General features: G+C 38.9%; 1 protein-coding gene across 1 annotated transcript in view; it reads left to right on the top strand.

The window, feature by feature from the left end:
* Positions 1–15,795, top strand: part of FGGY (FGGY carbohydrate kinase domain containing) — a gene marked incomplete at its 3' end in the record, with an annotated part of 127,405 nt that overhangs the window by 31,992 nt on the left and 79,618 nt on the right. The window contains exon 5 of the mRNA XM_010087607.1: positions 7,985–8,100. Coding sequence (XP_010085909.1) covers positions 7,985–8,100 — 116 coding nt within the window. The remainder of the gene's footprint in view (positions 1–7,984; positions 8,101–15,795) is intronic.

Genomic DNA, 15,795 nt, shown 5'->3' with positions numbered 1-15,795 from the left:
TTGTGTAGTGCTTATTTCTGTTTGTTGGAGATTAATGGATACCAGCCCCTCAAGGGCTGTGGTGTAGCTACTGTTCCCTAAGAGCCTTCCTCTTACCTAAAAGAGTCCGTTACTCCTTCGTGGACTGTGCTTTGGCAGGGAGATTTAGAGTAGAGGAAGGGAGACCTGATTTACATCTTTAAATAAAAGCTGTGCCACCAGTCCAGTGAGACTTCTGACTTTCCAGATGGGAGGCCAACAAAGCTGCTGTTCACAAAGTTTGAAACCAAAATTTAATCTTGTTGATTCTGAAGGAGTCTTTTAGGACTACACAAGTTCAACTGAGTCAGCAGTGTTCATAAAAAAAAGGAGGGAATAGTGTATCTTGAAACTTATATAAATACTTTAAACACGGATTTTAAAGAAAACCTGTGAAATCTTTAGGCCATATGTAGCACTTCAATATAATTTTTTTGCAACAACAGAAAAAAATCGGTTTGAAAGGGTTTGGAAAGTTATTATATAGTCAAATATCAGTATCATCATCAGTTTCTGTGTGTCCAGCTTATATTATAGGTCGTGAGCTATTCACTGTCATTTGGGTTGGTGACTTTGTGGGTTGGTATCTTCTACCAAACTTCCACACTTGTAGTAAAAAGAAATCTTTTCTACTAAAACTTTGTTGAAACTGAAGATCTATTTTCTGACATTCAGTTTTCCTCATGGTGAATTCAATGCTGAAGATCTTCAAAATGAGATAATGAAGACTTCTAAACAAAGAAAAAAAAGGAAGATCCAAATATTTTTTGGAACATTAGCTCCTGAAGGCTGAGATCTGGAGTTTAATCCTATTTCACCTGTGAAATATGACAGAATTGCCATTGACCTTAACGTTAACATAGGCTGGCTTTTCGTTGCATCATGCAGAAGGAAGGAAATTCCACATAGTTCTGTATCTATGCTTATATATATGTTATAGACCTTTTTTTTTTTTTTTTTTTTCCTGTGCAGTTTTAATGACAATTTGAAAGTGGAGAGAAAGCTTTGATTTTAACTTCTTTAAAAAATCTAAATGGCAGTCAGACTACTTTTTGTTATTTATGACAAATGTAAGCATTATCCAGAGCACAGAAAGGATGAAGCTAGTACAATTGCTAATGCTGATTACTGTAATTTCCTCGCTACCTTTATTGGCTAGATTTAAGTCCTTAGACATGCAAAGACTGAAAGCTGAGGCCTCTGAATACAACTGCTATGTGTCTGCTAGTTGTCCCCAACAGGCTTCCCCACCTGTCTTCTTTGTTTGGCATGTTCACTGTTCCATTAGAAGAAAACCCTTTTCAGGCAAGAATCATGTTGCACTGCTGTGCTAAGACAATGGGTTTGAGTAGGCAGGAATTTCATAGGCTTTGGGTCAAAGGCAATAATAATAAAAAGTGGTGTGTTGTAAATATTAGGATCTTGGGATTTGCGCGTTTGGGTGGATGGAACAGACCCTGACGTGTTTTGGTCTGTGTAAATGCAATTAAAGAGCTGTTGAATAGGTGAAATGAGTAAAATGCAGACAGCAAATGCGAAATAGAGCATACCCAGACTTACTTGGCCCCGTGGCTTAAACTAATCTGCCTGAGAGATCTGCTGTAGTAACTGAGTGACAACAGGTGCAGCTGCTCTTATACCGCTGTGAACTTAACCTACCTTCTTCGATTCTTTTTAGCAAACACTTAACATGGGCAGCATCTCATGCATTTTATACGTTCTAAGACTAGATGACTAGTTCTCAGCTTTTTCCCTTATTACCTGAGAAGGATTCGTTTAGGTCAAATTGCCCTCTTCTCTTCCTATTTCCCCAATGCGACCAAACACACCAGGCAGGCAGGGGCATTGGCATGACAGGTATAAATACCAGCAGTTTATGTGGACCTAATAATCTGGTTCTATTTCAGAAGTCATGTATTAAGGTATATGGCATTAGCTGTAATGGAGCAGAGAATGATTCCATGTTTCCTGTTGCTCTGTGATAGCCTCTGCTGTATTTCAGGCTCTTGCAGTACCAATGGCCTGTTCTGTTAAATATAAAGTTTGGATGCTATTGGGAGTTTGTGTGCTGTGTCTTAATGTTTTTGTCTGGAACATTTTTGCAAAAACCACAGCCAGATCTGTGAGTGTGTTAGGGCGGTGAATTGCTCGTTTTTGTAAAAAGCCTCGAGACTGTGGGGTGCATAATTTGGGAGGTCATTGACAGCTTGGTCCAGATGTCAGTATGTGGAGAGTTTCACTTGAGCAGAACTTAAGCCCTGGTTTTCAATTTGAATTCAAAATCTGTTTTAAATTTGAAGTTTGCAGAACAAAAGGAAAACATGTTTGATGTTGTGACAGTCACACTCCATTGTTTCAGATCTTCTTGCCTTCAGAACGTCATACAGCTTTCTTAGTTCTTGATTCTTTGTAGCTTTAAATAAATCTGGGCAACAGACCACAGAAAATTACTCTGTCCTACTGCACGCTATTTGTTTTGGGATGGACCTGACTACACCCTATCCTAGCTTCTGTAGGACTTCGCTTTGGTACGGTCTTCAGCAGGTGCACTTGGTTTTAGTTCATCACCACCAAATCACTCGCAGTATGACAGGCAGGTTGCAAGGACGTTTTTCATGGAAGTGATCCACTGAATATATTTTGTGGTTAAACTGCTACACTGTTAACGAAGCCTGCAAAATTAATTATGTTAATGAGTTTTAATTCATTTCTGACCCATTAGGATGAATTAAACAGATTCCTTTGCTTTGGAATCAAGAGCAAGGCTTCCATTCACTTCAGGGTGGTCGAGACAGGGTACTCTACCTTTAAAGCTGGTAGCCAACGCATTTTCCATGCTAACTAGTATTACAGATAACTAAGACCATACAGTATTTTCCTTTTTATTTTTTACAAGTGTATCTGCTTTCCTTCTCTCCAAGAAGTACAACAGAGTGAGAGATAATACTCAGATTGGATAGAGAATGCAGGAAGAGCCACCTATCAACTGACTTTGAGCACCTGAGTTGCTTTTGCCATGAGTCTAGTTGCACTGGATCATTTTGAAGGTTAGTGTGGGTAAATAGTTTCTTCCAGGCAACATTTTGGGAATTATCAGTGTGTGTTAAATCACTACAGACTCCTTGAATCTCATGGTTTTCTTATAAGGACGTACTGATGGTGAGTTTTTCAGAATTCTGAGATTCTGGTCATACAGGACTTCAGCACATCTGCAGTCAGTCCTCAGCAAGAGATGTGCAAAAACTCAGAGCTAGACAGTAACAGAAGGGATTGTGTAATATGCTGTGCCCAGCCAAATCTACTTTGTAATGAATGTGGCTGGGATATTTTTTTTCTTGAGGCTGTTGGATGCAAGTGGGATCCTATAGTTCTTTGTAGACTAGAATTTGTAAGAAACTATAAACATAATCCTGTTGAAAATCTGGTTTAAATAAAATAAAAGTTTTCCATGCAAAAGGGTTGGTTTTTTTTTTTGGTGGGAGTATTCTAAGCAAACCTTTTTGTTCTGAACAGAGAAAGGAAATCTTTCATTTCATTGTATTGGGAAAATGCTTGAGGAAAAGAGTCTTCAAATTCATGGTATTTCAGCCTAGCTAAATATGGGCTCTGCTACTGAAGGGTTCCTCGCCATGGCTTCTCAAGTCCTGCTTAGGCAGTTGGGAGAGGGCTGATGCCTAGATGATTGCCTATTAACTCAGCACCTTTGAACCCAGTTGATACTGGTAGTGAAGTAAGGGGAACATTTGCCTCTTGTCCATCTGGTTCATCTAGCTTCGGCTAGTGCGAGTCTGGTGTTTATGGCCGAATAACTGAGGCAATACTGCCAAATAGTTCGGCAAAAAGGAATATACCACATTGAATATCAGTACTATTTCTGTTTAGTGTCTGTCCTTTATCTCATAAAATTTAGGAGTTGCTGTGAAATACTAAATTTTCTAATAGTTGAGGCTTTCTTTGTAGGTGTAGTGATTTGGTTCCTCAGCTTCCTCTTTGCCATAGTGTCTTTCTGGATACAGTTTTTCCAAGTTACGAGTCGTGCTATCACTTTCTCAGGGTGATAATCTGGAGGAGAATTTCTGAGCGATTTCCCATGAAGCTAATATATATCTGTGCCATTGGTATTCAAAGGTGAAAAACCATGAACAAACTGCTCTCTCTACATGTGCCTCCAGCTCTCTAGGCTGGAGCAGCTGCGTGTAATTATTAGAGCACTCCTTTAAAGTGGCAGGGATTTGAGTTCAACACATCCAGGTTCTTTTGAAGCATGTAGTGAAGTTAATATGTTGTTATGGGCATCTCAGAAAAATCCTTTTTTCTTGAACTATTATCTAAGAGACCGGAATGCCTTACAGCAGTATAATACATTCTCTTAGACATTAAGGATTTGTATGAAGCTATATTGTTCAATTAAACATGTGCTTCTATGTGGCAATTGAGTGGCAGCAGGGGCGGAGTAAGGAGCTTATGTCCCAGAGAAGTGTCAATGCTTGGACTGCGTTTACAACAAGCATTTTGAGGTTCTTATGGCCATGAAAATAAAAATCTATCAGTATAATGGGTTAGTGTTTCAGCTCAGATTTGACGTTGGTCTTCATATCAGAACCTTCCCCTTATTACAGGTCTGACAATTTATTTGGGAAGAAGCGTCCTTCAGAGTTCTTGTTTTCTATATTGTATTAAAAATTAAGCCAGAAATCATCTGTTTATCCTTATTCTGTAAGCACTTTGTATTTATAAATCCAGACAAGTGGGATGAAAATGCTCACAGCCCCATTGCCATTTCTTACAAGAGTACGCTCAGTGCAGCCATTCCAGTAAGAGAGCTCCGATATGCTGGAATCCGGTGGCTTGGCAAGGACCGGTCTGTCCCTGTTCCCACAGTTTCAGTGAGTTGGTATATGTAATGTGGTGTTGCTCAGAGTGAGCTCTGTGGAGGAATTGGCCCCTGTTTGAAACATGCTCTTTGGAGTCCAGAAGGCTGCTCTGGATTCTCTTTGGATTTGGATAAGCATGGAGACTCAGAGGGAGTTGCTTTTTGATCTTTGCAAGTGAGGAGTCACGGCATTTAGCTCTCATCCTTAGAGCATTTTTCAGGGTGTGGCAATAATTCATAGCATTGATCTAATTAGAAAAATACATGTTCAGTTCTGATGATAATTTGTTATGATTTGGTATTTACCATATTTGGGAAAACTTGATGCATTATTGTTTCACTCTTTATGTCTATTTTTTTCCTAAAGTGGTGAAATGATCTTCATTTCCAATGTCCTGTCTTTATTTTTCCTTTTAATGAGAGGTTTGAGCTGGTTTGGGGGAAATGTTTATTTTTTCCTGGTATTTTCTTCAGCCTAGAATTTATTCATTCACCCAGTTTTTGTCAAAGGTCCTAATTAGATTTCTCTGTCTGGCTTTTAAATCCTTGGAAACTGGAATTTCTTATATCAACATTGTAATTGCTGTAGTTACAGGTCATGTGCTTTTTAGTTTTCAAACCAGACACTGAATTGTAATTGCCTGATTTATTCTTAAACTGTTTAAGAAAAAAGAGGGGGTGGGATGTCAAAACTGTTTGAAGGGTAACCTTGAAATAATCTCCACAGTATTTATAAGGATCTAAATAGTTATTTCTTTTTTTCCCCAAAATGTGTAATGTTAAGAAATTCTCTTGTTGCAAAGAGCAAAAAATGCATTGTGAACGAACATCACCAGTCCTTTGGTTGTAAAAACATGGTCACTCCAAAAGAACAGAATGAAATGAAATGTGATGCATTTAAAATACACATTTCTGTCCTGGATGAGAAAATGGGCGTACAGGGAGTCGATACAATCATCCGATCTGCTCAGTGTCACATAAGAGGTTGTACACCGAGAGCATTGCCTTTAGCTGTCCCACCCCGTGCGGATCCTGCCCTCGCTTGTACATCCTTGGGTCTCGTTGTAAACCCCCAAAACATGGTGAATCTGAGTTCCAGGTAGTTTTCCAGCTGTGTGGAAAGGCTCTTCCTGTACTTATTTGGCTTTATTGTGTGCACAGTATCAGTGTCTAGAAGCCTTAGCTTTGATTTGTAGATAGTCAATAAAAATAGCTTCTATTTTTCTGTTCCATTTGCTGATTTCTTTGCTAGTTCCTGTTACTCTGTTTTAATGGAGGACAGGCACTCCCAGTTGCATTGTCTGTGCATTATTTCTATATAAATGGAAGGGAAACTATGACAAGGATGTTTGTCAAGCTTGAAAGTAGCAGAATCCATTCCCTGAGTGACCTCTTTTTCAAAAAGACCAGATCCTTTATTATTGTCTGCATGCTTTTTGCTACAACTGTAAAATAAGGAGCTCTACGGGTTGTAGGTGCTGAGATGCATGCCACACTTTGGGATACCTCCTGTATCTGACTGTCAGGCATGTCACTGGAAACTTACATTTACCAGTTTCCTGAAGGCAGCAGTCTTCCTTCTTTGTTCAGTAATTCCACCTTGTTGTAGACGGTGGGGTCATCATCCAGGGCTGGTTTTCCCAGACATTATTGTAAGTAACATTATATAATAACAATAATAAGACTTTTAGTTTGATTCTCCTTAATTAGGTCTTTAGAGGTAGTTCACTTGGATGAAAGGGAGGGTTTAATTTAACTCAAAAGTATTTTTTTATAGAGAGGAATTTTGTTTGGATTTTACTTAGGCAAAACTTCAAGAATAAGTCCAATGCTGCAGTAAAATTCCGTTTGCTCTGAAGATATATGTTCAAATTGTAATATCCTAATAAATAGAATATGTCTGTGAAAGCACACCTTGCCTAAAAAGGAGTCACAAATAAGCCGTGTTGTAAGACATGGGAGAAAATCCATCTCTGAGAGGGGTTTGTCTTTGAGAACAGTCATGATAATGTGTTTCCCCGAGATGCATCCGAGATGGCCTGCACTCAGTGGCACAGTAGTATTCCCAAGACTACAGATAGCTGAAAATTCCAGTGGTATTTAGCATTTCTATTACCTTTTAATTTATTGACTTTTCAAGCACAATTAAATACTAATCTTCTGAGATGGATCTTAGTTTTCAGACAGGAAGACAACAGTCTGTTGAACACTACATCATCAGGAACATTATTTGCATTCTGGGGAGAATTAGAGGGACAGAGAGATAGGGATCATTTGAGGAGAAGAACATTCTATTTGCTGTGATAGACGTTGCTGCAAGTGCTCTTGTCTTCTCTTTATATTGTGCTCCTGTAGTCCACCCTGTGATGCTGTCCTGTCACAGTGAGGTTCAGCATCAGCTTATCAGGAACGACACTTGACACAAGAACTTAGTATTGCACTCAGTTGCATCATGGCTAATGCTGTTTCAGCATGTCCCCAAATTGTCATTGGCTGCTGCTGAAACATGGACCTAGTGATAATGGTACTGGAGCACATGCTATGCAGAAGCTTTGGTAGCTGGATGCGATTTTGTTTGTACACATTCACTTGACAAAGGCATTTTTTACCTCTGGGTGTTGAAGCAGCGCCATTTAACCTAATTATCGGTGCATACATAATCTCCTGTAAATTGTAATTCAGCTTGAACGTAACTAATAGAAAGTTTTTCTAAGGACGTGCTGTGTGCAAAACATTGCTGTTTAGGTACAGCCTGGAAAGGCAGGAATCTCTCTGAGCTGCTTGCTTAAAGAGCTGCTCTGTTCATGCTGTGCTGTCTTCTAGGCATATGCACAGCCTGTTATTTGGCTGGTTTATGCAATGAAGTGGCCAGAGCAGGAGTTGTTTCAGCAGAGAAGAATCTTAAAATAAGGTCCTTTTAAGGTATCTCAAGACTTGCACTCAAAACCATTTTTTTTTTAATGGTAGCATTATGCTTGGAATTTTTGACCAGTGAATGAAGACATAATTTTGCACAAACTTCTTTCTCGTCACAAGTTTAAAACAAAACGTGTTCGTTTTCCTGATTCTGTGTCCATATTGTCTCTTTTCTAGGTCCCTCTGTACAGTAGTGTGCAAGTGGACGTACACTTCAGATGGAGGCTGGGATGACAGTTTCTGGAAAATGATTGGTTTGGAAGATTTGGTGAAGGATAAGTATGAAAAAATAGGTATATCAGTGGGTTGTTTTGCTTTATACATAGACATATACAAAAGGTACATGCATATAAATAGATCTTTTGCTGTGGTATTGTGAATGTCAGCAAAAATGTAGCAGGATTTGATGAAGCTTCAGACGAGATGATAACAAGGCTGGATGCCCATAGGTAACAGTGTTCCTAAGTACTCTTTTTATTTGGCATTGTCACGAAAGACTGTGTTTAAGTTTTGTATCTTCTACCCTTCTGAAAGGCCTAGCCAGCCTTTCAGTACTGCTCAGTCTCAACACAGAGAAGTGAATGGGAGCCTCAGCAATTGATTACATGAGGGACGTACCTGATATGGGTGTACTGGGTGGCAGACTATGAACTAAAGCCACAATGTAATAATTTATAGCTGTTATTGATAGCATGTTTTGTGACCAGTACCAATCTCCCTTATAGTAATTTTCAAAAAAAGTGCTTCTGCTTGTTATTATCTTCATACTGCTTTTTTCACTCTCTTAGAGCCTAAGTTTAATTAGAACAGTAGCCTTGCTAATAGCAATTCCTACAGCAGATATTCATTAAAAGTCCATAATGTTAATATACCAGAAAATTTCCAGAATAACTTTATTAGACTTTCCCTGTTAAGTTAATGGACTTTTAATGGATGTCCTAAGCAGACATGTTATTAACAAGAATATTGCCAGACATGAATTAAAATATGCTCATTCATCAAAGTTAATTATCTGAAATTTCCTTTGATTTTTTTTTTTTTATGTCTAGCACTTTGAACAAGTTTGTACAGCAGTTTAAATGCAGCAACATGAAATGGAGGTGGTGTAGGGAGGACTTTAGTGAAATGAAATGTAATGAAATCTATAAATTTTTCTGATCATCACAAAATATACTGTAAGTCATTTTCAGGTTATCAGATAATTGTACTTGAAAGCTTCCTTGAATAGATTTCAGCTTTTCCCCCTGCAACTGAAACTGCTTATGCAAAGGTATAAAACGTACTAGGAGTATTAAGCTTTTAGCTTCCTGAGGTTTTAGTTAGAATACAATTCTTAAAACATCTATCACATGTGGCTTTTAGCAAATCTTCAGCAAGTTAAAATAAGACTTGCAATAAATACATGTTTTTACCAGAAAATTGAACATCGCGGCAGCTGGTGGTCTCATGGAAGAGTATTTTTGAAATAAATTATTAATGAAGTGTAAGCTAAGGCTTTAATACAATATTTATGCAATGCGCTTCAAGGACAGTGCAAAGCAATTTGCCATTTTAAGTAACTAAACATACATGTTTTAAATGATAAAGTAGCCATTAATAGAAAGAGCCTTTTGTTGTGATGGAAGCCTCAGGAAACTAATCTATATATGACTAAACATTTCCAATATCGGGCTCACATTTTTGTTAAAACACTTGTTTACAAAATAAATCAGTAAATTAGCTTCTGTTGATAGGCATTTCTTGCAAGAAGAAATGTTTTCCTGAGTTAATGGGGAGAGTGTCTAGTTCTCTGGGCAATTGGGTTGATTTTCAAGAAATGAACTGTAGAATACCTGGGTGCATCTCAGGCAGAATTGGAGAAGCAGAATCTGACCTCTGGAATTGCACCAAACTGTAGGCTAGAACTTGAAGCTTCTGAGGACCACACGGTTTTGTTCACCTTGAGAAATCCTTTGATTTGCAGATTCTTGAGCTGATTACCTTTAGGTGTATCCAAAGTAGAAGACACTTCTTGTTTTACATAATAATGCTGAAACCTGGCCTTAGGTCGAATATATGCTTATTTCCGTGGCCATTTGTCTAACCTCGCCTTTTTTAAAAAGGTGTTACATTCATTATATTTAGCTGTGTGATATATTCACAGAAAAGCAGGATGGTGACCTTCATTCATGTGTCCATGAAGAGGGAGTAAGGAGCTCTCTGTACGAATGTGGAAATCAGATAGCAACTATTTCATTCCTTCGAGTTTATCTTCTAAACTGCACCTGTTGGAGTCTCTGGGAAGGGTCTAGCTTCAAAAAGAGACAAAAAGGCATCAAACAAAGCAACTCATTCCCTGTCCACAGCTGCCCAGCAATGCTGAGGTCTGTGTTGTGTGCTGTGGAAGTGCTTTTCTTTCTGCCACCTCTAATCTTATCGGTGTCCCTGTATACATGCAAAAGGGGAACAGCAGCATTGCTCCAATGACAGTTTGGGGTTTTTTTGCTTCTTTAAATGAGTGTTCAGTGTTGTTGGACTTGGGAAGAGCACTCTGAATAAACTCAGCTTAATTTGAATTAATCAGAACAGTGTTGATCTACCTTCCAGGAAAGTAGCAGCACTGGTCAGAATGGTCTCGTGTAGTGGAAGACTCCTTCCTACCGTCTCCCAAGGTGCTGGCGTTGGTGGTGAGGCACCATCGCTGCATAGACCTCCTCCCAGGAGCCCGCAAATGCTACACTGAGCACCGCCAGCACAAGATCACACCTTGCACAAACTCAGCTCAAGCTGTGTTTGTAATATTGCTTCAGGGTGCTGTCCCGTAAGTGAACAGTCTCAGCTGCCGTTAACTTCAGCACGTTTAAGTAACTCATATGGACAAACAGTCAGAGTGTGTGCTTCCAGGAGGCACATCATAGTGCGCTACGGCTGACAGAAAGGAATTTGAAGCAGTAGACTTAGCTGGCTTGCAGATGAAGGAACTAAAAATTGTCAGATAACCTAGGTAGGAGTAGGGTGAAGGGAGACTGTACGTGGTCTAAAACTTCCCCTAAAATGAAAACAAAACCAAAAACCTGACAAGTCTGAAGTAATTCTAGTGGAATTTCCTTTTCTGTTCTCAAGCTTGTCCAAGTCCTTGTATGTCTGCTCAAGGTTTGTTTAGCTCAAATACAAGGATGTATTTTAATGCCTGCACGTTCCCCTTGTAAAAAGAGATAATCGTATTTTTGTCACATAGCTCTCCTAAAAGATTAGTAAGCTCTGAATCATAATTTCTTTTTAAACAAAGCAAAATGTCACAAGATAAAATTACCAACATTTTCTTGCTGTAACAAAAGTAAATACATAGTTTAGCAGTTTAAAATAGGCGGAAGGGTTATGTGGGTTTTTAAAATCCCTAGTAAAATCATTATTGTTTCCAATCAGAGGGAACTATAGTTAAATAGTTACAACTAGAAGGTTTTTTTGAAGTAGCTTTAACTTTCATGACACTGGAAATATTTATGGGAATTACCTGAGAACAACTTCTTTAGTGTACATATTTCTTTATTCTGATAAATACACTTTAAAACCTCACTTTTAAAATGTCTTGCCCTTTAAAAATATATTTACTGTAATCAGAGTGGTGCTTGTGGTTCCAGGTAGTATGCTTCTCTTAGTTTCAGTGTAACTTAACATATGACCTTGCTGATAAGGGAGACCCTCACATCTGACCTTTAGGATCTTCCACAAACCTTTCCCACATCGAGTCGTGGGTTCACATAGGAAAATTCCCAGGCCTGTGACATTTCACATTTCTCACAGCAGACTAACCTTTCAGGGAATCCACATAATAAGTTGTTTGTGGTCCCTTCTGTACATCATGAATTTACTGATCATGTTTGTGAAGGTAAAGAGTGTTATCTGGAGTTACTACAGAATTTATTGATCCCATTAATTTGCCCACCAAGAGAGTAGAAGATGGCTTATATTCAAAACCACTATGGAAGTGTTGTGTACTACAGGCATTAGCATTTATCTGCTGTGGTGAAAGCACATGATGAGTAGCTCTTTGTGGTATTATAAAACCTAGAAAGACATTAACAATTCCGTTAAAATTTCATGTAGCATAGACCTCTTAGGGTACTGAAGCGTATATTCCATTTGGAGGAAAATGCCTGATAAATTTTCACCACAGCCCTCTACTTCAGGGGCTACTTAAGGGACCAAATAATGATTTTTTATTGAATGGTAATATTTTATGCCAGGTCTTTTTTTTTGGTTGAAGATGGTGCCTTTGTCCGAGAGAGCATTGTAGGTTCTGCAGAATACATTTTATTGTTCTTGTAGGTCATGTGTTGAAGGCTAAAATGCTATCTTTTGTAGAGGGATGTTTGTCACCTTCCCTCATCTGTGATGGAGCAGTGCACTGATTTTAATGAAGGATTTTTTTGAAAGGCAAGCTTCATACTTGGAAATGTAGCCCTTCAGCATGAAAAGGATTTCATAAACTCATTTCCCAGCTTTTCCTGACATGGAGTTTACAGCCACATCCTCAAAAGTGAATAAATACGCATCTCACACGTATAGGATCTTCATGAACATCTGAGGCAAAACTGAGAAAAGTATTTGAGTTGTTTAAATCTCACAAGTTATGGAAATTCAGTGCTTGCCTTGAACTTCGAATGCTTGAAATTAATATACTAATGAAAATAACTCTTGCATAGACAGATTGTGATATCAGCAGATAGGGTTTTGTAGACCACCATCATCAACAATCCTGTTCACAGAATTATAAACTCTTTCTTAAAATTACTTGTATTTTTTGCCCTTAAACTTTCATATGAGCGGATAATGTGGAGATCAGAGTTTTATGCCTGTCTTCACACAGAACTTCTCTGTTTCATAACTCTAAAACTGTAGCTTTGCTTGATTGGCTTTAGCATAAGACTGTTAGTATTCTTTCATGTTTGATTTTGACTTTGCAGGTGATGGTGGTGTAAGGCAGAACACTCTCTGGTCCTTATACATCTCTACTTAAATCCCCCTCTGGATCTTTTACCCACTTGTTCTTCTTAGCCACCTTCAAGAAGAATGCTTCTGCTTTTCCACAGATTGCCTCAATCCATCTCCAGTAGGATTTCTTCTGATTTTTTTTTTTAAATTTTGTTTTTAAATTTTGGCACTGTGTTTTAAATTACGAAGGGCTCAACTTGACTCTGAAGTGCATTTATGGTTAGTGGTCTTTACTCTCATACATCAGTACAATAGTGTCACTCTCCCTGTTCCAGAACTCTTGACTGTGCTTTGGGATACAGCCCTAGCACTTTGCCATCTCTTGTCTGTAACTCTTCCCTTAATTCCAGGACTTTGGGGACTGGAAGCTTGATGTTTTTGTGTACCTGGGCACTTCTGTAGGCCATTTTTGAGTGCCCTGAAAGGAAGGATCTGTAGAATTTTAGGACTGGATGTTCTTTTCTAATGCTCTTTCATTTGTAGTACCTATTCATAAACTGGTAATAAAGAAAACTGTATATGATTTGGGACTTTGACAGGTTAGCTGTGACTCTCTTGACTGGTACCTGCTGTCATTCTTACTGTGCTGAAGCTTTACAATACGTCAGATTTTCAAATGTAGGTGCAGCTTTGTGTTCCTTTAGGCGTTCAAACAAGTGACAAAACATCAGGCTGTTTATTCATGAACATGTATGATATGAATGGTTATAGTCTTGCATCTGCCAATGGCTACTTCCACATATAAAACTGATGAAGATAATAGTATTGTATACCTCACTTGTCACACTTAATTAGAGCTTAGGTTTTGTATTTTGTCAGAAGTAGTCAGTGCTAGTACTTGGAAGTTCTACGAATTTATTTACATTTAGACTGAAAATGGAAGATTCAGTCGGGGATGGGAGAATACAGTCAGTATTAACTTATGCTACAGCAGCTGGGAAGGCAGTGGTCAATCCATTAGCTCTGCCAGTTTTCTGTCTCTCCCAAGGCATTTAATGTGAGATGCTATGCAGTATATGAGGGATTTCCTTGAAGGCTGAGAGAAAGGGATGATTTTTTTTTTTCAGGTCAGCTTATAGCCACCAGTTCTTTATAAAGCTTGATTGTAACAAGGAGCTTTAAACACCATACTTTGCAAATGGTAGAGACTAAGAGGATTCTCTTAAGTATGGGGTATGGCTATCTGTCTTTGGTCTTTTGCTCTCCCCAATAAATTACAACACATTACAATTTAAAACAAAATTAAAAGGATGAATCAGAGGATATTTACACTTACATGCTGTCAAAATCCATGGAATTTACAACTGAAGAGTGTTCCAAATATGCAAACATTTTTCTGGCTTCCTGTCGTTTCAGTCTGTCCAAGAGCTGTAGCAACTGTAAAGGAGCTGAAACTGGCACAGTGCAAAGAGGTTTTAGGGTGTCTCCTTCCTCAAAGCCTGAGGCATTATTTCATAATATATGATTCAGCAGTAAGAAGTTAGAAAGAGTTTTTCCTCAGAAATGCTACACGTTCATTTCTATTTTATTTTATGTTTTTTGCATCTTGAGGTCACTGAATCAGATGAATGGTTGAGGTTAGAAGGGGCCTCTGGAAATTACCTAGTCCAGCTCCCCTGCTCAAAGCAGGGTCACCTACAGCAGATTGCTCAGGGCTGTGTCCTGTTGAGTTTTGAGTATTTCCAAGGATGGAGACTCCAAAACCTGTCTGGGCAACCTGTAGCAAGGGTCTTGACCACCTTCCCCCAATAAAAAACATTTTTTCTTTTGTTTAAATGTAATTTCTTGTATTGCAGTTTGCGTGCATTGCCACTCATACTGTCACCAGGTGCCACAGAGAAGGCTCTTGCTCCGTCATCTCTACTCCCTCCCATCAGATATTTATATACATGTTGATAAGATCTGACCCCCCACACACCTCCAAGCCTTCTCTTTCCTGGGTTTAAAGTCCTTGAGTCTCTCAGTCTCTCCTTGTATGACATCCCTCTGTCATCTTTGCGATCCTTCTCTGGATTTACTCCACTATGTCCGTGTTTCTCCTGTACTGGGGAGCCCAGTATAAAACAAAACACTCCAGATGTGGCCTCCCGAGCGGGGAGCAAGGATCACCTCCCTTGGCCTGCTGCTGGCACTCTTTCTATCACATCCCAGGAGGCTGTTGGCCACCTGTGCTGCAAGGGAGGGTCGCTGGCTCACGTTCAACGTGGTGTCCACCAGACCTCATCGTCCTTTTCTGCCAAGCTGCTTTCCAAAGTCGACCCCCAGCCTGTCTTGGTGCGTGGGGACCTTCGACCTCGTGCAGAACTTTTCTTTTCCCTTTCTTGAATTTCACGAGTGTCCTGTCGGCCAATTTCTCCAGCCTGAGATATTCTTCCTCTTTCCAGTAACTGGTCTTTAATAGGCTGGGCTAAATTTGGGAAGCTCAGGTTTCTTTACAGTGTTTCCTGGGTGACATTTTCCATTCCTCTTCCAGTGCAAGGAAAGGAACCATCATTCACTCTGCTTATCATCAGGTTGAGTCCTGCTGGCAGACGGTGCCTTTCCACTTCTGCCTCCTCTTTGCTGCAAGAAATGAGGAGTACTGTGTGGTGTTCGTTCATCCTCAGGCTCTGTCATAGCTTAGACAACTAATAGTAAAAGCATAGAACTTAAAAAAAAAAATTCTCACTGTCTACTTCTAGAGTTCTGGTCTCAGGCTCTGTCTGCCTGGGGAATAATATTTTCTTCTACTCTGGCAACATTGTGGACTTATGAACTTTCTCTTTCTAGTAAGAAACCTAGAAGATTTTTGTTTGAATTTCTGTTTTTAAAAGTCATAGGAGAAGCTTTGAGCCTGTTATGATTGTTTAATATTTAAATTTCTCAAATATTATCCTCCTTATTTTTCATAGAGTTCTAAAAAAAAAAAAAAAAAAATTTCTCAGAATAGTTCTGGGAATGTCTTTTTTTCACCTGACTCTTCTTCTCCCTAGTCCTGATTTTTCTTCATCTTCTTTTTTTTTTTTTTTTTTCTC

Source organism: Pterocles gutturalis, unplaced genomic scaffold (genome assembly GCF_000699245.1).
Source record: "Pterocles gutturalis isolate BGI_N339 unplaced genomic scaffold, ASM69924v1 scaffold20001, whole genome shotgun sequence".
In the NCBI taxonomy this organism is placed as follows: Eukaryota; Metazoa; Chordata; class Aves; order Pterocliformes; family Pteroclidae; genus Pterocles; species Pterocles gutturalis.
Note: the sequence above shows the minus strand (reverse complement) of the source record. Positions and strands in the feature narration are given on the sequence as shown.